Consider the following 25549-nt stretch of genomic DNA (forward strand, 5'->3'; position numbering starts at 1 on the left):
GGTTTGGAATCCAACTTTGGACAGGGATCCATGTTAATGGTCCCCTCATGGCCACAGGTGAGTGGCTTGGATGGAGTCTTGCTCCTTCCATGCCAGTGGTATTCCCATGAATCTGCTTGCCCTTGTCATGGGACCTTGCAAGTTCTCCTCTAAGCCACACACTATGCTGACTTATATCTAGGGATGCAAACGGAAAGTGGGCAGTTTTCTCCCCTTCGGCCAATGTCACCCTTTCAGCACTGACTTTCCCTGAGCTTCAAGACTCAATTTTTCTGGCCACTCTCTGATGTAGACTTCTCCAATCTGTGTCCTCTTACGTAACGAGTGAAGAATTTGCATTTATATGTTGCCTTCCACAGCATCAGGAATTTCCAAAGGGCTTTACAACCAATGGAGTTGTTTGGGCATGTATGTAGGAAATGCAGTGCAAATTTTGTGCACAGCAAGCTCCCACAAGCAACAATAAGATAACAACAGGTCAGCCCTTTCCAGTTATGTTGGTAGGGGATAATTAGTGGCTAGGACAGCAGAGGGAACAAGCATGATCTTTGAAATAACACCATGGGATCTTCTCCATTCATCTGAGAGGGTAGACAGGGCCTCAGTTTAACGCCTCATCCAAATTTCATTGCTCTCATGGTACTGCATTGGAGTATCACCCTGAATCTTTCGGTCAAGGCTTGGGATTGTGGCTTCAACCCTGGAGAAGATGGTGGCACTGTGGCCGTAAGAGTAGTCATAGATTCATAGAGTAATACAGCAAGGACACAGGCTGTTCAGCCCAAACTGGCCCATGCTGACCATTGACCCCACTCAGCTAGTTCCCAATTGCCCGCATTTAGTCCGCATCCCTTTCAACCCTTTCTACCCGTACACCTATCCAAATGTTTTTTAAATGTTGCTGTTGTACCTACCTCAACCACTTTCTCTGGCAGCCCATTCCATACATGCACCACTATCTGTGTGAAGAAGTTTCCCCTCAGGTCTGTCTTAAATCCTTCCCCTCTGACTTTAAACTTATGCCCTCTATTTTCAATTCCCCATCCCTGGGAAAAAGTCTATATGCATTCATCCAATCTATGCCCCTCATTATTTTATACACTTCTGTAGGGTCACCCGTCATTCTCCTACATTCCAAGGAATAAAGTCCTGTCCTGTCCAAACTCTCCCTACAACTTGGGGCTACTAGTCCTGGTAACATCTTCGTAAATCTTCTTTGCACACTTTCCAGTTTAACTGTGTCATTTCTATAACAGGGTGACCAAAACGGTACACAATACTCCAAATGTGGCCTCACCAGCAACTTATACAACTGTAACATAACGTCCCAACTCTTATACTCAATGCCTCGACTGATGAAGGCCAGCATGATATATGTCTTCTTCACCGTCCTGTCCACAAGTGATGCTGCTTTCAACAAGCTATGTACTCGTACTCCTAGGCCCCTCTGTTCCACAAAACTCCTCAGGACGTTATCATTTATGGTCATGCTAATGGACTTGTAATCCAGGCTAATACTCTGGGGCAAAGGTTCAAATCCCATTGTGGTCGCTGAATCTATCACTAATCTCCACTGGGGTTTGCTCATTCCCTTTAGGGAGGGAAATCTGCAGACTTTACCTGGTCTGGCCTACACGTGACTCCAGACCCGCAGAAATGCATTCACTTCTCTGACCTCTGATAAGCTGTGGAGGTGGAAACTCTTACAGATGCCACCTAATCTGCAGCTCATCGTCTCCTCAAGGGGCTATTAGGGATGGGCAGTAAATGCCAGCTTTGCCAGTGATGCCCACATCTCTTGAAAAAAGTAAAGTCAGAGCGTCTATGACTTTGTGGGAAAGTGTCACCCACTGAGCCAAAATTGTCAGGAAGGGAGGGAAGATGAGTTTTCATCAGGACATGATGGGGATTTAGCAGCATAACTTTTGTACAACTCTTTTAAGTTTGTAATATAATAAAATGTGAGGCTGGATGAACACAGCAGGCCAAGCAGCATCTCAGGAGCTCCTGAGATGCTGCTTGGCCTGCTGTGTTCATCCAGCCTCACATTTTATTATCTTGGAATCTCCAGCATCTGCAGTTCCCATTATCTCTTTTAAGTTTGTGTTTGTTCTCGGTTTTGTGTCCAGAAACAGGCTGCTTTATTTTTCTTTTGAATTGATTTTGGACGCCTTGGATGAGCCAAAAGGGGGCCTTTATTCAAACTCTGTACTGTTCCAACTGTGCTTGATTGGTCATAGAATCATAGAATCCCTACAATGTGGAAGCAGGCCATTTGGCCCATTGAGCCCACACTTACCCTCTGAAGAGCGTCCCACCCTATCCCCATAACCCTACATTTCCCATGGCTAACCCACCAAGCCTGAGCATCCCCAGGCACTATGGGGCAATTTAGCACGGCCAATCCACCCTAACCTGCACATCTTTGCACTGTGGGAGGAAACTGGAGCACCCGGAGGAAACCCATGCAGACACGGGGAGAATGTGCAAACTCCACATGACAACCAACTGGAATCAAACCCAGGCCCTGGCACTGTGTGGCAGCAGTGCTAACCAGTGAGCCACCGTATTAATTAAAATGAGTAGAGGAACTCTGCTTTGGATTTTGAGACCCTTGTTGTCCCTGTCCCAGGAGCATTCACTCTGGAACAAACCTGAAGGGATTTGCATCTACTTGAGAATGGGTGAGGGAGAGGTTTTTTGGGCTGAGTGGCATTTCTGCTTTTAAAAGTTCTGGGCAATTTACTTCTGAGTTTAACCCATCTCTCTGTGTGTGGCCAGAGTCAGGATTGGAGCTCCTTTGCCAGCTGTCAACACTGACTGCTGTGTGTCACAGCTCACCAACTGGGATAGCAACAGGATCATACCAGCACAGTAAGTATCTCAGGACTCTTGCCATGCTCTTGCCTTGTTGCATTTAATTCCCAAAGTGCAGTATCTCAGCCCCAATAGGCTGTTCAACTGTTTGTGTGTGTGTGTGTTAATGACAATGTACCAAATTCAATGGGGTTCATTCCATGCTGCACTTTGCTGTTATCACACTTGCACTGTGTATTGAATTCAGTGGGTTTCACTCTGTGCTGCTGTCTATCACTTACCCCATCATTCTTCCCAGCCCTGCTCTCTCTCCCTCTTTCCTGCTATCCTCCCTGCACTGTTTCCCCAAACCCACATACCCACCCTCAGACATATCCGCCTTCCCCAAACAACCTGGTCTGTGGCATAACCAGGAGCAGCTTTGAGTTCCACCTCTCTATACTCTTTTAAAAGTGAGAGGAGGAAGGTTTAAGGGAGATATGCGTGGAAAGTTCTTTACACAGAGGGTGGTGGGTGCCTTGAACGCGTTGCCAGCGGAGGTGGTAGACACAGACACGTTAGCGTCTTTTAAGATAATTTTGGAGAGGTACATGGATGGGCAGGGAGCAAATGGACACAGACTGTTAGAAAATAAATGAGAGGTTAGACAGAGGATCTTGATCGGCGCAGGCTTGGAGGGCCGAAGGGCCTGTTCCTCTGCTGTAGGTTTCTTTGTTCTTTGTTCTATACCTGACAGGAAATAATCAAGAAAACTAATAGAATGCTACCGTTTATACCTGGAGGGCTGGTGAATAAGGATGCAGATGTTATGTTGCAGTTACATAAAGCCCTCGTTAGACCCCACTAGGAGCACTGTGAGCAGATCTGGGCCTCACATCTTACGATGGAGATAGTGGCCTTGGAGGGAATACAATGTAGGTCTGCAAGAATGACACCTGGATTTCAGGGGTTGAGCTATGAAGAGAGATTATACAAATCCAGCCTGTTTCCTCCAGAATTTAAAAGGTTAAGAGGTGATCTATTTGAAGTCTTCAAGACATTAACAAGAAAAGGCCACATAGTTAAAGTATTTCCACTGATTGGAGATTCTAGAACAAGGGGCATATCTGAGAATTAGGGGCAGACCGTTCAGGAAAGATGTTTAGAAGCACTTCGACACGCAAAGGCTGGTAGAGGTTTGGAACTGTGTTCCATAAGTGGCAGTGGATGCTGGATCAGTGGTTAATTTAAGATAAATATTTGCTTAGCAAAGGTTATCAAGGGATATGGGCCAAAGGCAGGTATATAGAGAAGGCCACAGAGCAGCCATGATCATAATGAGAGGCTTGGCGGGCTGAATGGCCTACTCCTGTTCCCATGCAACACACTGGATGTAATCATCCAGTCATCATGTCTCTGCATTTTAGGCCAAGTCACTGTCATAAACCCTGCGATGGTGGCAGCACAAGCTTGACCACCTGACCGCCAGCCTCAATGCCCACGTTCAGGAAGTTGCCAGGTGGGAAAATGGCAAGGAATCCACTGCATCAACATTCCCCTCAGTTGGAGGGAGGTGGATGTGAACTACTCACCACCAACAGGTGATTATCATAATCAAAACAAGCGAAAACAACTCCTCATGTTCATGTATACTGGATGTTCAATGGTATCTACCTTTAAGAACACAAGAAATAGGAGCAGGAGTAGGCCATTCAGCCCATAACACCTGCCTACTATTCAGTAAGAACATGGCAAATCTGCACCATGCCGTAACTTCTCTTTCATGCCAATTTCACATAACCCTCAACACCCTAATATTTTAAAAAACTATCTACCTCCACTTTAAATACTTTCAGTGATCTAGCATCCACAACCCTCTGCAGCAGAGAATTCTAGACATTCACTTACTTTGGGGAGAAGAAATTCCTTTACCTCTCAGTTTTGAATGAATGTCCACTTATTCTGTAACTACATCCCCTAGTTGAGATTTCCCCACTAGTTGGAACATTTTCTCCTTGTCTACCCTTTCAAAAGCCCTCAGAATCTCGCATGTTTCAGTAAGATCACCCCTCTTGCTTCTAAACTGTAATGAATAAAGGCCTGAGCTGTTTAGCTGTTCTTGATAAGTCAACCTCATCGCCCCAGGAATCAGCTTGGTGAATCACTTTTGAACAGCCAAAATACTCCGTCTGAAATGGGTAAAATGGATAGAACACAGGAATAGGAAGGGTGAAGTCACAAAGCGAGGGGTATACTACAGCCTCCCAACAGCCAGCGAGAGATAGATGAGAGAATAGGTAGACAGATTTTGGAAAGATGTAAAAGTAGCAGGGTTGCTATGGTGGGTGATTTTAATATCCCCTGTATTGTCCGGGCCTCACTATGCGCTCGGGGGCTTGGATGGGGCAGAATTTGTAAGGACAATTCAAGAGGGATTCGTGATACAATATGTAAACAGTCTAACCAGGGAAGTGGTTACACTAGGAGATAGTAGGAACTGTCAATGCTGGAGTCTGAAATAACAAGGTGGAGAGCTGGATAAACACAGCAGCATTAGAGGAGCGGGAAAGCTGACGTTTCGGGTCTGGACCCTTGTTCAGAAATGGATCTGGTTTTGGGAAACGAGCGCAGCCAGGTGAGTGAAATTTCCGTGGAGAAGCATTTCAGGAGTAATGATTGTAGTACCATGAGTTTTAAGATACTTATGGATGGGGATAACAGCCGTCCTTGAGTGAAGGTGTTAAATTGCAGGAAGATAAACCACAAAAATATTAGGCAAGAGCTGGAGAACTTTGACTGGAGGCTGCTGTTTGAGGGTAAATCCACATCGGACATGTGGGGAGTCTTTCAAACGGAAGTTAATAAGAGTTCAGGAGCGACGTGTAGAATGAAGGATAGGAATGGCAAGTTACATGAACCTTGGATGACCAGGGATATTACAGTCATATTTAGAAAGACAAAAGAAGCAAACGTTAAGTCTAGAAGAATGGGAACTGACAAAGCCCTTGATGAATGTAAGGAAAGTAGGAAAGAGCTTAAACAAGGAATTAAAAGGGCTAAAAGGGAACATGAAAAGTTGTTAATAAACAGGATTAAGGCGAACCCCAAGGCTTTTTACATATACAAAAAAGCAAGAAGGTAGCCAGAGAAAGGGTTAGTCCACTCAAGGACAAAGGAGTGAATCAATGTGTGGACCAGACAGGTAAATGAGGTCCTAAATGAATACTTTGTGTTGGTATTCACCAAAAAGAGGGAATTAGTGGAGGATGAAAGGAGAGTCGAATTTCTAAGCCAAGTTGCTGTTAAAGAGCAAGAGGTGGTGTGCACCTTAAGAAGTATTAAGGTAGATAAAGTCCCTGGGTCTCTGATGGGATCTATCCCAAAATATTGAGCGAGACAAGAGAACAAATTGCTGGAGCATTGACAGATCCCTCTGTATCCTCTTTGGCCACAGGTGAGGTCCCAGTGGACTGGAGAATAGCCAGTGTTCTCCCGTTGTTTAAGAAGCAGAACATGGATAATTCTGGAAGTTACAGGCCTGTGAATCTCATGTCAGTGATGGGGAAGTTTTTAGAAAAGATTCTCAGGGACAAGATCTACACCATATCAAAGCGAATGGACTTACCAGCGATATGTGGAGAAGGTCGTGCCTCACTAGCTTGACCGGTTTTTTGAGGAGGTGACGAAGGTGATTGATGAGGGAAAAGTGGTTGACGTAGTCTTCATGGACTTCAGTAAAGCCTTTGACAAAGTCCCTCATGATAGACTGGTACAAAAAGTGAAGTCACATGGTATCAGGGATGAGCTGGAAATATAGATAGAGAACTGGCTTAGTCATGGGTGATGGAGGGTAGCGGTGGAAGGATGCTTTTCAGAATGGAGGGCTGTGACTAGTCGTATTCCACGGGGATCAGAGCTGGGACCTCTGCTGTTTGTGATCTACATAAATGATTTGGAGGAAAATGTAGCTGGTCTAATTAGTAAGTTTGCGAACGATACAAAGATTGCTGGAGTTGTGGATAGTGAGGAGGATTGTCAGAGAATACAGCAGGATATAGGTCACTTGGAAGCATAGGCAGAAAATGTAAGATGGAGTTTAATCTGGACAAATGTGAGCTGATACATTTTGGAAGGTCAGGTACAGCTGGAAATTATACAGCAAATGGCAGAATCCTTCGGAGTATTGGTATGCAGAGGGATCTGGGTGTGCCGGTCCATAGATCACTGAAGGTGGCAGTGCAGGTAGAGCGATTAGCATCAAGGATAGAACATACAACATACAACATTACAGCACAGTACAGGCCCTTCGGCCCTCGATGTTGTGCTGACCTGTCATACCGATCTCAAGCCCATCTAACCTACACTATTCCATGTACGTCCATATCCTTGTCCAATGACGACTTAAATGTACCTAAAGTTGGCGAATCTACTACCGTTGCAGGCAAAGCATTCCATTCCCTTACTACTCTCTGAGTAAAGAAACCACCTCTGACATCTGTCCTATATCTTTCACCCCTCAATTTAAAGCTATGCCCCCTTGTGCTCGCTGTCACCATCCTAGGAAAAAGGCTCTCCCTATGCACCCTATCTAACCCTCTGATTATTTTATATGTTTCAATCAAGTCACCTCTCAACCTTCTTCTCTTGAATGAAAACAGCCTCAAGTCCCTCAGCCTTTCCTCGTAAGACCTTCCCTCCATACCAGGCAACATCCTAGTAAATCTCCTCTGCACCCTTTCCAAAGCTTCCACATCCTTCTTATAATGCGGTGACCAGAACTGTTCACAATACTCCAAGTGCGGCTGCACCAGAGTTTTGTACAGCTTCACCATAACCTCTTGGTTCCGGAACTCGATCCCTCTATTAATAAAAGCTAAAACACTGTATGCCTTCTTAACAGCCCTGTCAACCTGGGTGGCAACTTTCAAGGATCTGTGTACGTGGACACCGAGATCTCTCTGCTCATCTACACTGCTAAGAATCTTACCATTAGCCCTGTATTTTGCCTTCCGGTTACTCCTACCAAAGTGCATCACCTCACACTTGTCTGCATTAAACTCCATTTGCCACCTCTCAGCCTAGCTCTGCAGCTTATCTATGTCTCTCTGCAATCTACAGCATCCTTCGTCACTATCCACAACTCCACCGACCTTAGTGTCGTCTGCAAATTTACTGACCCATCCTTCTACGCCCTCATCCAGGTCATTTATAAAAATGACAAACAGCATTGGACCCAACACCGACCCTTGCGGTACACCACTAGTAACTGGTCTCCAGGATGATCATTTGCCATCAACTACCACCCTCTGTCTTCTTTCAGCAAGCCAATTTCTGATCCAAACTGTTATATCTCCCACAATTCCATTCTTCTGCATTTTGTACAATAGCCTATTGTGGGGAACCTTATCGAACGCCTTGCTGAAATCCATATACACCACATCAACCGGTTTACTCTCATCTACCTTTTTGGTCACCTTCTCAAAGAACTCAGTAAGGTTTGTGAGGCATGACCGTCACTTCACAAAACCGTGCTGACTATCCCTAATCAATTTATTCTTTTCTAGGTGATTATAAATCCTATCCCTTATAACCTTTTCCAACACTTTACCAACAACTGAGGTAAGGCTCACTGGTCTATAATTACCAGGGTTGTCTCTACTCCCCTTCTTGAACAGGGGAACCACATTTGCTATCCTCCAGTCATCTGGCACTATTCCTGTGGACAATGACGAGTTAAAGATCAATGCCAAAGGCTCGGCAATCTCCTCCCTGGCTTCCCAGAGGATCCGAGGATATATCCCATCCGGCCCAGGGGACTTATCTATCTTCACCTTCTAAAGGATTTCTAATACCTCTTCCTTGTGAACCTCAATCCCACCTAGTCTAGTAGCCTGTATCTCAGTATTCTCCTCCACAACATTGTCGTTTTCTAGAGTGAATACTGTTGAAAAATATTCATTTAGCGCTTCCCCTATCTCATCTGACTCCACACACAACTTACCACTACTATCCTTGATTGGGCCTAATCTTACTTTCGTCATTCTTTTATTCCTTAAATACCTATAGAAAGCCTTAGGGCTTACCCTGATCCTATCCGCCAACAACTTCTCATGTCTCCTCCTGGCTCTTCTGAGCTCTCTCTTTAGGTCTTTCCTGGCTACCTCGTAGCCCTCAAGTGCCCTAACTGAGCCTTCACATCTCATCCTAACATAAGCCTTCTTCTTCCTCTTGACCAGAGATTCCACCTCCTTCGTAAACCATGGCTTCTGCACTCTACAGCTTCCTCCCTGCCTGACAGGTACATATTTTTCTAGGACACACAGGAGCTTTTCCTATAATAAGCTCCACATTTCTAATGTGCCCGTCCCCTGCAGTTTCCTTCCCCATTCTATGCTCCCTAAATCTTGCCTAATCTCATCGTAATTGCCTTTCTCCCAGCTATAACTCTTGCCCAGTGGTATACGCCTATCCCTTTCCATCACTAAAGTAAACATAACAGAATTGCGATCGCTATCACCAAAGTGCTCACCTACTTCCAAATCTAACACCTGGCCAGGCTCATTACCCAGTACCAAATCTAATGTGCCTTCGCCCCTTGTTGGCCTATTTACATACTGTGTCAGGAAGCCCTCCTGCACACTCTGGACAAAAACTGACCCATCTATAGTACTCGAACTATAGTGTTCCCAGTCAATATTTGGAAAGTTGAAGTCCCCCATGACAACTACCCTGTCTCTCTCACTCCTATCGAGAATCATCTTTGCTGTCCTTTCCTCTACATCTCTGGAACTATTGGGAGGCCTATAGAAAACTCCCAACAGGGTGACCTCTCCTTTCCTGTTTCGAACCTCAGCCCATACTACCTCAGTTGACGAGTCCCCAAACATCCTTTCTGCAACTTGACCAACAATGCCACACCCCCGCCCCTTTTACCATCTTCTCTGTTCTTACTAAAACGTCTAAATCCCGGAACCTGCAACAACCATTCCTGTCCCTGCTCTATCCATGTCTCCGAAATGGCCACAACATCGAAGTCCCTGGTACTAACCCATGCTGCAAGTTCACCCACCTTATTCTGGACGCTCCTGGCATTGAAGTAGACACACTTCAAACCAACTCCTTGCTTGCCGGTGCCATCTTGCGTCCCTGAAACTTTATTTCGGACCACCCAACTCTCAACCTTTTCTATAGTCAAACTACAATTTTGGTGCCTATCCCCCTGCTGAATTAGTTTAAACCCACCCGAATAGCCTTAGCAAATTTCCCCCCCAGGATATCGATACCCCTCTGGGTCAGGTGAAGACCATCTTGCTTGTAGAGGTTCCACCTACCCCAGAAAGAGCCCCAATTATCCAAGAATCCAAAACCCTCCCTCTTGCACCATCCCTGTAGCCACGTGTTCAACTCCTCTCTCTCCCTATTCCTCGCCTCACTAGCACGTGGCACGGGCAACAAACCAGAGACAACTCTGTTCGTTCTAGCTCTCAGCTTCCATCCTAGCTCCCTGAATTTCTGCCTTAAATCCCCGTCTCTCTTCCTACCTATGTTGTTGGTGCCTATGTGGACCACGACTTGGGGCTGCTCCCCCTCCCCCTTAAGGATCCCAAAACCACGATCAGAGACATTATGCACCCTGGCACCTGGGAGGCAACACACCAACTGTGAGTCTCTCTCGTCCCCACAGAACCTCCGATCTGTCCCTCTAACTATGGAGTCCCCAATGACTAATGCTCCAAAGGCCAAAATTAGAGTGCATTAAAGAGCAGTGGGGGTCTGGAATGAGCTGCCTGGGGGTGTAGTTGAGGCAGGAAACCTCACAACATTTTAAAAATACATGGATAAGCTGTTGAAATGTCATTATGTTCAAGGCTATGGGCCAAGTGCTGGAAATTGGGATTAGTGTGGATAGGCAATGATTTTTTTCCTTCGTCCGTCCAGATTACAGAGATCAGGAGAGGTGTGGCTAGCCTGGGATTCGGAAGGAAGAATGAGGTTTGTAAAGTAGAAGACAACTGGGTACCAAATCAGCACAGTCAGTGGTGATGGGTGACCAGGAGTTGGTACAGGTAGCGATCGATGAACATGCATGGAGAGCATTGCTGTGCACAGGAACTGGTAATAATGTCAGTGAACTTGAGTTTATTAAATGCTCTCAAGACTGAAGTCCATAGCATTAAAGGATATGAAGGTACTGATGGAAAATGACATTGAGTGAAAAGACCAGCCATGATCTAGTTGAATGACACAGGCTTTGAGGGACTCTTTGACCTTCTCATGCTCCTCTGTCCTGTATTCTTGTGTAACTCTCATGTTCCTCTTGCGGTAGATTGAATGCTTGCTCTGTTGGCTATCAGTTTTCAGTGAGTGGCTGGGGAATGATGGGGATCCGGCTCCCCCAGCCATGTACTTCAATGAGGGGAAGCTGCAGGAATGGAGCAGGATGGCACAAGTGCAGGAAGAGATCCTGAGGACAGTCCGCAAGCAAATGAGGCCGCATTTCAGACAACAGCAGCGAGACGCCTGTGCAAGGATGATTGGTAGGATTTCAATCATGTTTTATTCTTCATTCTACACTTAAGTTAAGTACTTGTTAAGTTGCTGGAATTTCTTTAAACTATTGTGATAAGCAAGCTGTGTAATTTCTCTTTTGTTAGTCCATGGGATATAACGAGCATGCTCTTCCCTTTTCTAAACCCTGGCATTCTCTGTCCAAAAACCCAGTTGAATTCTATAGAAATTTAAACAGAAACCGCTGGAAAACCTCAGCAGGTCTGACAGCATCTGCAGAGAGAAATGATCATTTTAGGCCCAGTGACCTTTCCTCACTGTTTCTGATTCCCAGCATCTGCTGTTCTTTTGCACTTCTTTCTATAGAAGTTGCTGTGGAAAGTTAATGTTGAGATTTCCCACTTACTGAATCTTTGCTCTTTCCTCTTCTCTTTCTCCTTCTCCACCTCTCACTTTCTCCCGTTCTCCCCTTGGTCAATGACACGCTCTGTCTGGACTTGACCAGGAAACTCCCGAATCCCACTTGCCATCACTGCTATCTCTTGTCACAACCACTTGGGAGTCAGTGTGTGATAATATTAAGAAGTAACATTCCCTGACTAAGAAGCAGGACAAAAAGACTACAATATCACTCAATCTCCTATGTTATAAGACTCATAAATAGTGCACAAATGATTGTAAATTTGATTCACTCAACCTGACAAAAAATTGATCTACTGACTTTAATATCAGGAGGTGGTGGCAAAGTGCTAATGCCACTGGATTGCTAATCTAGAGACCCAGGCTAATACTTCAGAGACATGGTTTCAAATCCCACTAAAGCAGATCAGTTAAAATCTAGTTTAATTGTAACCATTGTCCATTGTCATTAAAACAGGAAGGAAGTTGGTCATCCTTAACTGGTCTTGACCACATGTGACTCCAGATGTAGTTGACTATTAACTGCCCTCTGAAACGGACCTGGCAAACCACTCTGTTCCATAAAGGATGGGCAATAAATGCTGAAACAGCCACATTTAAGAAAATTGCTGAGTGCAGAAATCTATTATTTTTATTCTGTAAAATAATATGGCCTAAATATTGCAATTATTTGCATGCTGCCAAGTTCATAACTGTCCAATTCATTTATTATTTTATATGTCTGTAACTGTCTGGTACGATGGTGGGAATTGAGCCAGTGATCCCAGGGTATGGCTGGCCAACAGAAGACAGCGAGTGGTAGTAGAAGGAAAATATTCTGCCTGGAAGTCAGTGGTGAGTGGAGTTCCACAGGGCTCTGTCCTTGGGCCTCTACTGTTTGTAATTTTTATTAATGACTTGGACGAGGGAATTGAAGGATGGGTCAGCAAGTTTGCAGACGACACAAAGGTCGGAGGTGTCGTTGACAGTGTAGAGGGCTGTTGTAGGCTGCAGCGGGACATTGACAGGATGCAGAGATGGGCTGAGAGGTGGCAGATGGAGTTCAACCTGGATAAATGCGAGGTGATGCATTTTGGAAGGTCGAATTTGAAAGCTGAGTACAGGATTAAGGATAGGATTCTTGGCAGCGTGGAGGAACAGAGGGATCTTGGTGTGCAGATACATAGATCCCTTAAAATGGCCACCCAAGTGGACAGGGTTGTTAAGAAAGCATATGGTGTTTTGGCTTTCATTAACAGGGGGATTGAGTTTAAGAGTCGTGAGATCTTGTTGCAGCTCTATAAAACTTTGGTTAGACCGCACTTGGAATACTGCGTCCAGTTCTGGGCGCCCTATTATAGGAAAGATGTGGATGCTTTGGAGGGGGTTCAGAGGAGGTTTACCAGGATGCTGCCTGGACTGGAGGGCTTATCTTATGAAGAGAGGTTGACTGAGCTCGGTCTCTTTTCATTGGAGAAAAGGAGGAGGAGAGGGGACCTAATTGAGGTATACAAGATAATGAGAGGCATAGATAGAGTTGATAGCCAGAGACTATTTCCCAGGGCAGAAATGGCTAGCACGAGGGGTCATAGTTTTAGAGATAATGGGAACTGCAGATGCTGGAGATTCCAAGATAATAAAATGTGAGGCTGGATGAACACAGCAGGCCAAGCAGCATCTCAGGAGCACAAAAGCTGACGTTTCGGGCCTAGACCCCCGAAACGTCAGCTTTTGTGCTCCTGAGATGCTGCTTGGCCTGCTGTGTTCATCCAGCCTCACATTTTATTATCTTGGGGTCATAGTTTTAAGCTGGTTGGTGGAAATTATAGAGGGGATGTCAGAGGCAGGTTCTTTACGCAGAGAGTTGTGGGAGCATGGAATGCGTTGCCAGCAGCAGTTGTGGAAGCAAGGTCATTGGGGTCATTTAAGAGACTGCTGGACATGTATATGGTCACAGAAATTTGAGGGTGCATACATGAGGATCAATGGTCGGCACAACATTGTGGGCTGAAGGGCCTGTTCTGTGCTGTACTGTTCTATGTTCTATGTTCTATGTTCTATTAGGCCTGGTCCATGGATCACCAGTGCGATGACAGTAACACCATTCTCCACCTTGCCTGTCAATGATTTTTTAATTTGTATCATTATCAGTATTCAGCACCTGTCACCAAGAGGATTTTTCAATAAAATAATTATCTTTCTGGCTACCCGTCCATCTATTTATCTCCCCCCACCAATCAACATCACCGTCTTTTCCCTTTCTTCCATCATTTCATTTCCTGGCGCTGTTCTTCTGGACAACTCCTCACTTAACTCTTTTTATTTCCCATTTCCTTCTTTCACTCTCCTGGCACTTTTTCTTCAAAATAAAAGATGTAAATCCTCCTTCTATTTTCTACTTCACTCCGCTACAGAGTTAACCAGCTTTACAGCATAGAAACAGGCCCTTCAGCTTACCTTGTCTACGCCAACCAACAAACACCAAACTACACTAATCCCATTTACCTGTACTTGGCCCATAGCCTACTTTGTCCTGCCAAGTTAAGTGCTCATTCAGCTTCTCCAATGTTGTGAGGGTACCTGCATCCAACATCTTCTCAGGCAGCACATTCCGTCTTCTCAGATCTTCTTTAAATCATCTGGTCATCACTTTGAACTTATGCCCTCTGGTCTTAGACGCATCTGCCATGGGGTGAAGACTCTCATGATCTACCCTATCTACATCTCTCGTAATTTTGTATACCTCAATCAGATTCCCTGTCAGCTTCCTCTGCTCCAGGGAAAACAAACCCAGCCGATCTAGTTTCTCCTCATAACTGAGACAATCCTTCCCAGGAAACATTCTGATGAATCTCCTCTACACTCTCTCCAGTGCATTTGCCTCCTTCCAATCGTGTGGTGACCAGAACTGCACACAGTATTCCTTCTGTGGCCTAATCAATGTTTTACTGATTAATACCTCCTTGCTGCTATATTCTATGACCCATCTAATGAGGGCAAGCATCCCCTTATGTATTCTTCATCACCCTGTCTGCCTATGCTAACACTTGGAGGGATCTATGGACTTGTACACCAAGTCCCTTTGTTTCTCAATATTCTCTAGGAACCTACTATTCACATATATACCCTTCCCTTATAAGACCTCCTAAACTGCACCACATCAGACTTTTCGAGATTGACTTCCATCTGCCATTGCTCTGCCCAATTTACCAGTCGATCAATATGAGACTGCGGCCTGAGTCTAATTTCCTCACAATCAACAATGCTCAAATTTTTAATGTTATCTACAAACTTACCAATAAATTTCTACATTCAAATCCAAGTCATTAATACATGTAACAAACAGCAAAGAGCCCCGTGATGATCCCAATGATCCAGTTCTTGCTCACACCCCACAAATCTGCCTTACCTGAGCATGATTTCTTGCAGTCAGTTTGTGCAGCTTCTGAAACTAGATTTCCACAAAGTGTCCTCTGGGGCAGTGTCGGTGGATGGATTCTCAAAGCTCATGGAAATTTAAGCTGGTCCTGATGCGCAAGTGTCACGCATGCTCCTTTTATTCTCCTGCAGGGCAGCTCATGTTTGACTCAATGAGTACAACTCAGATGCTTCAGAACCAGGAAATAGTTCAAATCTTAACTGAAGGACTGATCACAATGATGAAGGAAAAGCAGGTATGTGTCGGTCTGAGGCAACCTTCAGAGAGAAACCTATTCGAGATTAGAATTGTAGCTAATTGCAAGAGACTGAAGAAGTTGGGTCAGAACAAGGAAAGCTAGGGGAAGAATTAAAGCAGTTTTCTGAAATCATGAAAGAATTTGACAGGAGTAAATAAACTCAGGAGCATCAGTAGCCAGTCAGTGAATTAACTGCACAAAGACCAGTATCCTGTCACCAAGACACCCTTCATTTACACATGTACCTTCCTTGTCTTTAGTACTGCCTCTTCAGAGCCAGCTGTCTGTCAGCCAGGGCTCCCTGATTGGACCAAAATAATAGCTCCAGTTGGGGAGCTCATATTCCATGAGGTCCAGCTGTCTGACCTCGTTCCAAGCTGTAGGATTATTGGTGAAAGACTTGAGGATAAGAAACAATGTGAGTTGTGAGAGGAATTACATTGACTGAAAGGGAAGGAGGTGGTTTCAATAACTTTCAAAAGGATTTTCAACTGGAAGGTTCCAAGAGGTTCCACAGTGAGACACGCTCCAATAGGTATTCTGCTGAAAGGGCTCTCTGGGCACAGTGTACAGTGAAGTGTTCTGATTATCTTTCAGGAGAACCCCCTGGGATTTCTTGCTGACTTTCTTCACAGCCAATCGGGGAGAAGCAAATTGTTTAAAGTTGGGGAAACATTCTTGACACAAGGTGGAAGAGGGATTGAAATGGTGAAGGTACAGTCACTCCCTGTCTTTAATCAAAGGATCATACAAAGCTGCAACAGAGAAGAGACCATTCGTGCCATAATTACCTGAGCGGGCTCTTTGAAAGATCTATTTCATTAATGCCACTCTCCTGTTCTTTCACCATTTTCCTGTAATTTTTATTTTTAATCACCAGTGCCAATGCTTTTGCAATTTCTTTTTGAATGTTGGTAGGAAATTATGACACCTAATTAAAGCATTTCCACTTCAGAAAGCATTGAGCAGCGGGAGAATGATAAGAGAACTAAGCAGCTACAACTCCCATCAAATTTGACACGTACACATTACTGCATGGTCCTACAGCAAGCAGGCTGGCATCAATCTCAGACCTTCTGCAGAGTTCTCTATTTCTTGATGGGGAATGAATTTGCAAAGTGACCGCAGTATCACACGTGGCTCAATGGGGAACACCTGTGTCTCTGAGTCCCATTCCAAAGACTTGACCATAAAATCTAGGCTGATGTTCCCACTGTAGCAGAGACGGAGGTATCAAATCTCAATGAAAAGTTAAACTGCTCACCCTCTCAGATGAATGGAAGGGATTCCAAGTGATTCGGTTTGAAGGATGTTATGCCAGGCTTTCTGGCCAACTTGTATCTATCAATTGACATTGTCAAAATGGTTTCAGGAGCTGCTGCGTGAAAATTCGCTGTCCATTTCCTACAACAACCACTGCACTTCAAAATCAGCTTGAAGGCTCTTTAGAGATGTCTTTATGTGCAAAAGGCTTTCAAAATGCAAGTCTTATTCTTCAATTTGCACCTGGTGTTATCTGCCCCGTTCCTAATCCCAGCACACCCACTCCACCCAACCCTGTCGCTTTCCCAGCGCACCCTCTACATCACACCTTGTCACTATCCCAGCACAACCACCACATCCCACCCTGTCACTTTCCCAGCACACCCTCTACACCCCATCCTGTCACTATCCCAGCACACTCTCTACACCCCACCCTATCCCTCAACCCAGCACACCCTCTACACATCACCCTGACCCTCATCCCAGCATAACCTATACACCTCACCCTGTCCCTCATCGCAGCACACCCTCTACACCCCAACCTGTCACTATCCCAGCACACCCTCTGCACCACACCCTGTCCCTCACCCCAGCACACCCTCTTCAACCTAGCCTGTCACTATCCCAGTACACCCTCTGGTCCCCACCCTGTTATTATCCCAGCACACTCATTACACTCCATCCTGTCACTATGCCAGCACACCCATTACACCCCATCCTGTCACTATCCCAGCACACCCTCTATACCCCACCATGTCCCTCATCCCAACACACCCTCTATGCCCCACCTTCACCCTCACCCCAGCACACCCTCTTCAACCTACCCTGTCACTATCCCAGTACACCCTCTAGACCCCACCCTATCACTATCCCAGCACACCCTCTACACTCACCCTGTCCCTCATCCCAGCACATCCTCGACACACCATCCTGACCCTCATCCCAACACACCCTTGACTCTGCACCCTGTCATCCATCCATTTTGCCTTCCCGTGTGTTTACTTTTGCAGGAAGAGGAAGTGGGTGCAGCTGGCAGCCAGGGTCCTCCGGCTCAGCCAGTTCGGGACTTTGAGAAGACTGTCCAGGAGCTTATTTTCATGGTGAGTAATCCCCAAACCATGACCAGCCTGTGTGTGAGCATATAAACACGGGCATTTGGTCCATTCTCCACCAGTCACTGAGAACATGGCTGACCCATTGGGGTCTTAGTGTTACATTTCCACCTTGCCCGATATCCTTTGCTTGTTGGGAACCTATCTACCTCTGACTCAGAAACATCAATGGCCCACTGCTGTGTGGAGGAGAGGTCCACCAACTCACAACCCTCTGAAAGAAAGAAATTTCTCACTTCTATCTTAAATGGGAGACTGCTTATTTTTAAATTGTAACCCGAATTATAGACTGTCCCACAGGTAAAACTATCCCGTTAGCATTCACCCTGTCAAAAGCCCTCTGAATCTTGTATGTTTCAATAAGATCATCTCTCTTTCTTTTTAATTTCAGTGGATACATGCTTAGCCTGTCCGATTTTCCCTTTCATGATAACCCCTCATCACAGGTACCAGCCGATTAAACCGTCAGTGACGTACTTCTCAAGCATTTATGACCTTCCCTAAATAAGTAGGCATAAACTGAACAGAGTACTCTATAGACCAGGTGTCACCAATCCCCAGTGTAACTGAGTCAAAATACTCTGACTTTTATATTCAATTCCTCTTACAATATGTAACATTATTTTGTTAGCCTTTTTAAATCACTTGTCATACCTGTGCACTAATTTTGTAATTCATGTACCAGGACACCCAGATCCCTCTATTCTTCTGAGTTTTGCATTCTCTTTCCAAATAGTTGGAAGGTTTTAATTGATTAATATGTATATGTAAATCCCTGAATTCCTTTGAAGTCACTGTCCCAAGATATTTTTTTCCTTTATTCATTCGCAGGATGAGGGTGTCACTGGTGAGACAGCATTTATTGCCCATCCCTAATTACTCAGAGGGCAGTTTCGAGTCAACCACTTTGCTGTGGGTCTGGAGTCACATTTATGCCAGACCAGGTAAGGATGGCAGATGGGTTTTTCCGACAATTGGCAATGGATTCATAGCCAGCATTAGACTCTCAATTCCAGATATTTTATTGAATTCAAATTCCACCATCTGCCATGGCAGAATTTGAACCCAGGCCCTCAGAACATTGTTTGAGTCTCTGGATTTATAGTCCAGCAATAATACCAGTAGGCCATTGCCTCCCCATAGTGTAGAGAAGAGGTCACACTTTAGGCCAGACAATGCATGTTAGGTGTGGAGACCAACTGCCATCCTTACCTGGATAACAAAGTGTGAAGCTGGATGAACACAGCAGGCCAAGCAGCATTTCAGGAGCACAAAAGCTCATGTTTCGGGCCTAGACCCTTCATCAGAGAGGGTGCTCCTGAGATGCTGCTTGGTCTGCTGTGTTCATTCAGCTTCACACTTTGTCATCAAGGATTCTCCAGCATCTGCAGTTCCCATTATCTCTGCCATCCTTACCTGGTCTGGCCTATATGTGACTCCAGACCCACAGCAATGTGGTTGACTTTTAACTGCCCTCTGGGCAATTAGAGATGGGCAATAAATGCTGCCTGGCAGGGGCACTCTCATCCCGCTAATGAATAAAGGAAAGGAAAATAAGATCACAGGTTCTCTTTGTCTGCATTGCAAATTACTTCCTCATGAGCTATAATAAATTAGTCAAACATGATTTTCCTTCCACAAAAGTTTGCAGATGACACCAAAATTGGAGGTGTAGTGGACAGCAAAGAAGATTATCTCAGGGTAAAAGGGGATATTCATCAGGTGGGCCAATAGGGCAAGGAGTGAATGGCAGATGGGGTTGAATTTAGATAAATATGAGGCATTGCATTTTGCTAAGGCAAACCAAGGCAGGACTTATACACTTAACGGTAGGGTCCTGGGAAGTGTTGCTGAGCAAAGAGACCTAGGGGTGCAGGTACATTGTTTCTTGAAAGTGGAGTCACAGGTGGACTGAGTGGTGAAGAAGGTGCCTGGCGTGCTTGCCTTTATTGGTCATTGCGTTGACTATAGAAGTTGGGACATCATGTTGTGACTTTACGGGACATTGGTGAGACCACTTTTAGAATACAGTGTCCAATTCTGGGCTGCCTGCGAAAGGAAAGATGTTGTTAAACTTGAACGGGTTGCTGAGATTCGAGGGTTTGAGCGAGAGGGAGAGACGGAATAGGCTGAGGCTTTTTCTTTGGAGCTTTGGAGGTTTATAGAATCATGAGGGGCATGGGCAGGGTGAATAGCTGAGGTCTTCTTCATGGGGTAAGGGACTCCAAAGCTAGAGGGCAGAGGTTTAAGGTAAGAGGGGAAAGATTTGGGCAACTTTTTCACACAGAGGGAGGTGCGTGTATAGAACAAGCTGCCAGAGGAAGTGGTGGAGATGGGTACAATTATAACATTTTAAAGGCATCTGGATGGGTACATGAGGAGGGAAAGGGTTTAGAAGGATATGGACCCAATGCACCCTAAATTGGACTAAATTAATTTAGGATACCTGGTTGGCGTGGATGAGTTGGTCCAAAGGGTCTGTTTCCATGCTGTATAAATCTATGACACTATGCCTCTATAAAACTGTGTTGATTCTGCCTGATTGCATTAAGATTTTCAATATATCCTGCTATAACTTCCTCAATAACAGGTTCCAGCATTTCCATTATGACAGATGTTAGACTATCTGGCCTGTAGTTACCATTATTGAATGAGCTACATTTACTGCTTTCTTGCTGACAATCTTGAGATTGTGACCCCTAGTTACTGATGTACCAACTAATAGAGACAGAACATCCTACTTTACTCTGTTAAAATTGTTCACAGTTTTGAATGCCTCAATAAAGTCACCAGAGAGGATAAGTCCAATTTCTCTAATCTTTCCTCGTATCAAAAATTCTTCCTTAACTAAGATGCCCAAAACTAAACACGATACTCCAAATTTTTTGGAAATTCTTGGGTAGCTCAGTGGTTAGCAATGCTGCCTCACAGTGCCAGCATTCAATTCCTTAATTGGGTGACTGTGTTTACACATTGTCCCTGTGTCTGCATGGGTTCCTCCCGCAACCTGCATATTTTTGGACTATTTGGATTGGCCCATGGAAATACACTGTTTATAAGGGTCTGGGTAGGATAGGTCTGGAGCAATGTGAACTTGATGGCCTGCTTCCACATTGTAGGGATTTTATATCCTCCGCAGTGAGATAACTACGAAACATCTGTTCAATTCATTCAGCATTTCCTTATTTTTCATTATTAATTCCCTGGATTCTTGCATTTACTTTCTCCTTTCCTGTAGAAACTCTCATTGTATGTTTTTTTTAAATATTTCTGATTATCTGTCTCTTATACTCTAATTTCTTCCCATCTTATTAATCCTTTAGTAACTTTTTTGCTGTTTTTAATAAAACGTTTAATCTTCTGAATTGTTGCTAAATTTCATGGAATTGTAGTTTTCTTTCTATCTTTAACTTCCTCAGTTAGCCACAGATGGTGTGTCCTTGCCCTAGAAATTTGCATGTGATGAAATATCTCCTCAAATGTTTTCCAATGCATCTCTACTGACCTATCCCTTATCCTAATTCCTTGATTTCCCTTAGCCGATTGTTTTTGCATCTTCATAATTGTCCTTTTCAAAATTTAAAGCATAAATTTTAGGCTCACACTTCTCTGTCTCAAACTGAATGCAAAATTTAATCATGTTATGATCTTTGCTGCCAAGTGGTATCTTCACAGTGAGTTATTTAATTAACTTTGTCTCATTAGATATTGTCAAATCTAGGAGAGTCTTCTCTGGTTGACTCTAAAAATGTGTTGCACTCGAAAATTGTCCTGAAAACACATTATGAACTTATCTTCAATCAAGCTTTGCCAATCTGATTCACCGAATCGCTACATGAGAATAAAAATAACCAATGACTATTTTTATACTTTGCTCACTAGCTCGCATGATTTTTCCTGTGTTCCCTGTCCAATGTTGTTGTGGCTGTCAGATGGTCTATAAACTATGTCCACAAATAACTTCCAACCTGAAGTAGTTCTACATCTTTAATCTTCAAGATTAATTTAATCACATTGTCTATTGAACTAATTTCATCCTTAATTAACGTTTCTTGGCTTCCTGTACTTCTGAAATGACTGAAAAACTCAACCTGAATATTCAGGTCTCAGCCTCTATCAGCTTGCAGCGTGAGAGAGGGCGAGTGTCAGGGCACAAGAGGGAGTGTGAGGGCAAGTGAAGGGTCGACGGTAAATATTGTCCTAATTGGTGCTTCCAACATCTCATAGAATTAATATACTTCCAAATAAACCTCTATTTCCAACTTGACCACTACCCTTTGATCTTTCCTGGTCTGGTTTCTTTAGAACAGAAGTCCGCCTGGTGAGTTTGTGGAGAAACGGACCCAGTTTGCCAGGGAGACCTTGTCAAGTGAGCAAAGCTACGTGCAGACCCTGGAAATTGTGAAGGACATTTACTGGGTTCGGCTGAGAGCAGCACTGGCTTCCAACCATGCAATCCTGAGCGTGGCCAATATCCACATCATCTTTTCTGACATCCTATCGATCTTGGAACTCAACAGGTTTATACCTGTTACTTCATTGAAGCAGGGTAGCGCAGGTTATCAGACAGTACCTGAAGGGCATAAGAGTGGGAGCTGGGGACTGTCCCTTGGGTGAACTCTGCTGAGAGACAGTAATCAAATGCACCAAGTCTCCCTTTTAGCTCACTCTATGTATTAACCAGCTAAACCCCTTACTCAAGTTTCCAGCTTGTAACTCACTCACAGGTATCCCTTCACATGTAGATGAAGGCGAGACAGTGTCTAATGAAAATGTCACTGGACTAGTAAATCAGAACATCATAATGGGGCATGGGTTCAAACTGCACCATGTAAGATGGTAAAATTTGAATAAAAGAAATCTGGAATTAAAATAAACTCACTTAATAGTGAATGTGTAACAATTGCTGTAAAAACCCATTTGGTTCACTGAACCTTTAGGGATGGAAATCTGCTGTCCTTACCTGGTCTGGCCTACACGTGACTCCAGACCCACAGCAATGGAGTTAACTATCAACTGTCCTCTGAAATGGCCTAACAAGCCATTTGGGGCAGCACCATGGTTAGCACTGCTGCTTCACAGCATCAGGGGCCCAGGTTCAATTCCAGCGTTGGGTGACTGTAGAGTTTGGACATTCTCCCTGTGTCTGTGTGGGTTTCCTCCGGGTGCTCTGGTTTCCTCCCACAGTCCAAAGATGTGCAGGTTAGGTGGGTTAGTCTTGGGAAATAATGGGATTATGGGGATAGCGTAGGGAGGTGGGTCTGGGTGCGATGCTCTTTGGAGGGTCAGCGTGGACTGATAGTGTAGGGATTCTATGAAGCCAGATTAAGGGTGATTAAGAATGGATAACAAATGCAGTCTCTGTCAGTGACACCCACATCCCATGAAAGAATAAATTACAAACAAAACCCTAGTTATCTGTATTCCATCAGTCTTGTGCCTTGTCCATTCTAATAACAATGACTGTTGTTCTGAATGTTGTAGAGGTTTACTGGGGGACTTGAGAAAGCGCCTCAGTGAGTGGGGTCCATCACAGTGTCTCGGAGACGTCTTTGTGAAGTTCAGCACCAGATTGACAAACTATACCAACTTCTTCAACAACTACAGTGCCATCCTGAAGACTATTGATAAGGTATGAGTCTGTTTGAGGTGACTGATCTTCCATGATCACATTAAAATCACATTCTGGTCTCCCTGCTATTGGAAAGCTGTTGTGAAACTTGAAAGGATTCAGAAAAGATTTTCAAGGATGTTGCCGAAGCTAGAGGGTTTGAGCTATAGGGAGAGGCTGAATAGGCTGGGGCTATTTTCACAGGAGCATCAGAGGCCAAGGGGTAACAATAAAGAAGTTTATAAAATCATGAAGAGCATTGTTAGGATTAATGAATAAGGTTTTTCTTTCCCCCTGGAAATGGAGAGTCCAAAACTAGAGAGCTCAGGTTTAAGGTGAGAGGAGAAAGATATAAAAAGGACCTGCGGGGCAACGTTTTCACACAGAGGGTGGTGTGTGTATGGAATGAGCTGCCAGAGGAAGTGGTGGAGGCTGGTACAATGACAACGTTTAAAAGGCATCTAGACGGTTACATGAATAGGAGCGGGTTAGAGGATATGGCCCAAATGCTTCCAAGTGGGACTAGAATAATGTAAAATATCTTGTTGGCATGGACAAGTTGGAATGAAGGCTTCGTTTCCATGCCATACATCTCTATGACTCTGTGACTCAAAGTGGCAAAACAAGCTTGATGGGCTGAATGGCCTACTCCTGTTTCTGTCTTCCGATGTTACTAAGTTTGGGGCATGAGCAGGTGCTGGTAAGAACCAATTCAGAAAGAGCATCTAATATCGGCTAATTTCAGCTGAAATTCTCATCCTGTTTATGAAAATGCCTTGCCTGAAGTCTCATAACTTCCAGCGAATTTAGAATCTGCAACTCCTGAACTAGCAGGTTCGTTACTGACCAGCTTGGGATCCCCTTCCTGGGCAGAATTGAAGGCAAAGTATGCAGTGGAGCAACTATTTTAATGAGTAAAACTGAGCCTTTTAATCTACCAAGATCCTCTGTCACCCTCAATCTGATTTGGGGCCTTCTCTTCCTCATGGCAACAGATTAAAGCCAGTATTGGCCTGTATGCGAATTCTGAAACTACAGGACAGGGGGAAAGTGGGAGATGGAGTCTGTTGCAAATGCTGGCCTTACATTTCTCATCCATGTTTATAAATCCTTCAATGGGATCAATACTTCCCCCATGCCCTGAGTTCATCTCCGCAACCTCCTCCTGCCCTGTAATCCTCCAAGATCTACGATCCCCCAATTTCAGCCTTCATTTCAAGACCTCCACCACCAGTGACTATGCTTTCAGTTGCCTGGGCTCTAACCTCAGGAACCCTCCCACAGCCTCTGTACTTGTAAGATGTTCCTTCAAAAAAGCAATCCATTTGATTGACTTGTGCCACGTGCAGGGTCTCTCCGCATAGGTTGGGGGAACACATTCTGTTTGAAGTGGCTTGCTTCATTTTAACGCACTAAAAGTTCTACATAAATGCAAGTTGCTTTTGCGCCTTGTGGGTCAACCAGGTTGTGTTCACAGGTGTACACAGGCAGAAGGAGGACATTCAGCCCATCAAGTCTGTTCTGCCATTCACTTGTAACTCCATCCACCCACCTTAGGTCCATAGCCTTGATGCCCTTGAGTCCGAAGTACTTATATCCACTCCTTGCTTTAAGAATGTTGCAATATCAATCCCGTCCCTCAACCAGAAGACTTTGTTCTTCTACATCTCACCTACCAAATTCTTTTAGATGTCCAGTTGATCGCTCTTCAATCACCTACAGGCAAGACAAACAGCAGGCTGAGCCGGGGGGTTAATAAACATTGTCTCGTTTGTCGATCTGAGGCCAATCTGAGTGATCCGGGCTCTTCCTGTACCTGTTCAGCCTCTGTGCTTTTTGTCGCTAATGAGAAATGGCAGCCAAATGACCCTAGAGTTGATAGAATTAACATCTGACTCAGCCTTGCTGCTTCCTCCTAATGTCTGCAGATAATAAACCCATTTCCGTTGTTCAGGAAGCTAGCTTTTCAATTCGTCCAATATGTGACTTCATTAGACACAGATGCTCAGCTGATGATTCATTCAATCATTCCCAGAGTTTGCAACTCAGGCCACTGCCACAGTCTGGCTAAGGAACATTCATTCTGTCAGCCCATGGATAAGGAGGTGAGGTATTATGATTCCTGAACCTGCTCTTGCAATAGGTTAATGGGAGATTTTACAGAAAGGTATTCTAAATAATGG

The 25549-nt window shown here is 44.5% G+C and overlaps 1 protein-coding gene across 2 annotated transcripts in view; it reads left to right on the plus strand.

Moving 5' to 3' along the window:
• Window positions 1–25549, plus strand: part of LOC125455202 (epithelial cell-transforming sequence 2 oncogene-like) — a 75220-nt gene that overhangs the window by 30392 nt on the left and 19279 nt on the right. For both annotated transcript variants that reach the window (XM_059648829.1, XM_059648830.1), the window contains exons 12-18: window positions 2782–2874; window positions 11151–11333; window positions 15274–15377; window positions 15978–16094; window positions 17654–17743; window positions 22061–22275; window positions 23240–23387. In XM_059648829.1, coding sequence (XP_059504812.1) covers window positions 2782–2874; window positions 11151–11333; window positions 15274–15377; window positions 15978–16094; window positions 17654–17743; window positions 22061–22275; window positions 23240–23387 — 950 coding nt within the window. The remainder of the gene's footprint in view (window positions 1–2781; window positions 2875–11150; window positions 11334–15273; window positions 15378–15977; window positions 16095–17653; window positions 17744–22060; window positions 22276–23239; window positions 23388–25549) is intronic.

This window comes from Stegostoma tigrinum, chromosome 9 (genome assembly GCF_030684315.1).
Source record: "Stegostoma tigrinum isolate sSteTig4 chromosome 9, sSteTig4.hap1, whole genome shotgun sequence".
NCBI lineage: Eukaryota > Metazoa > Chordata > Chondrichthyes > Orectolobiformes > Stegostomatidae > Stegostoma > Stegostoma tigrinum.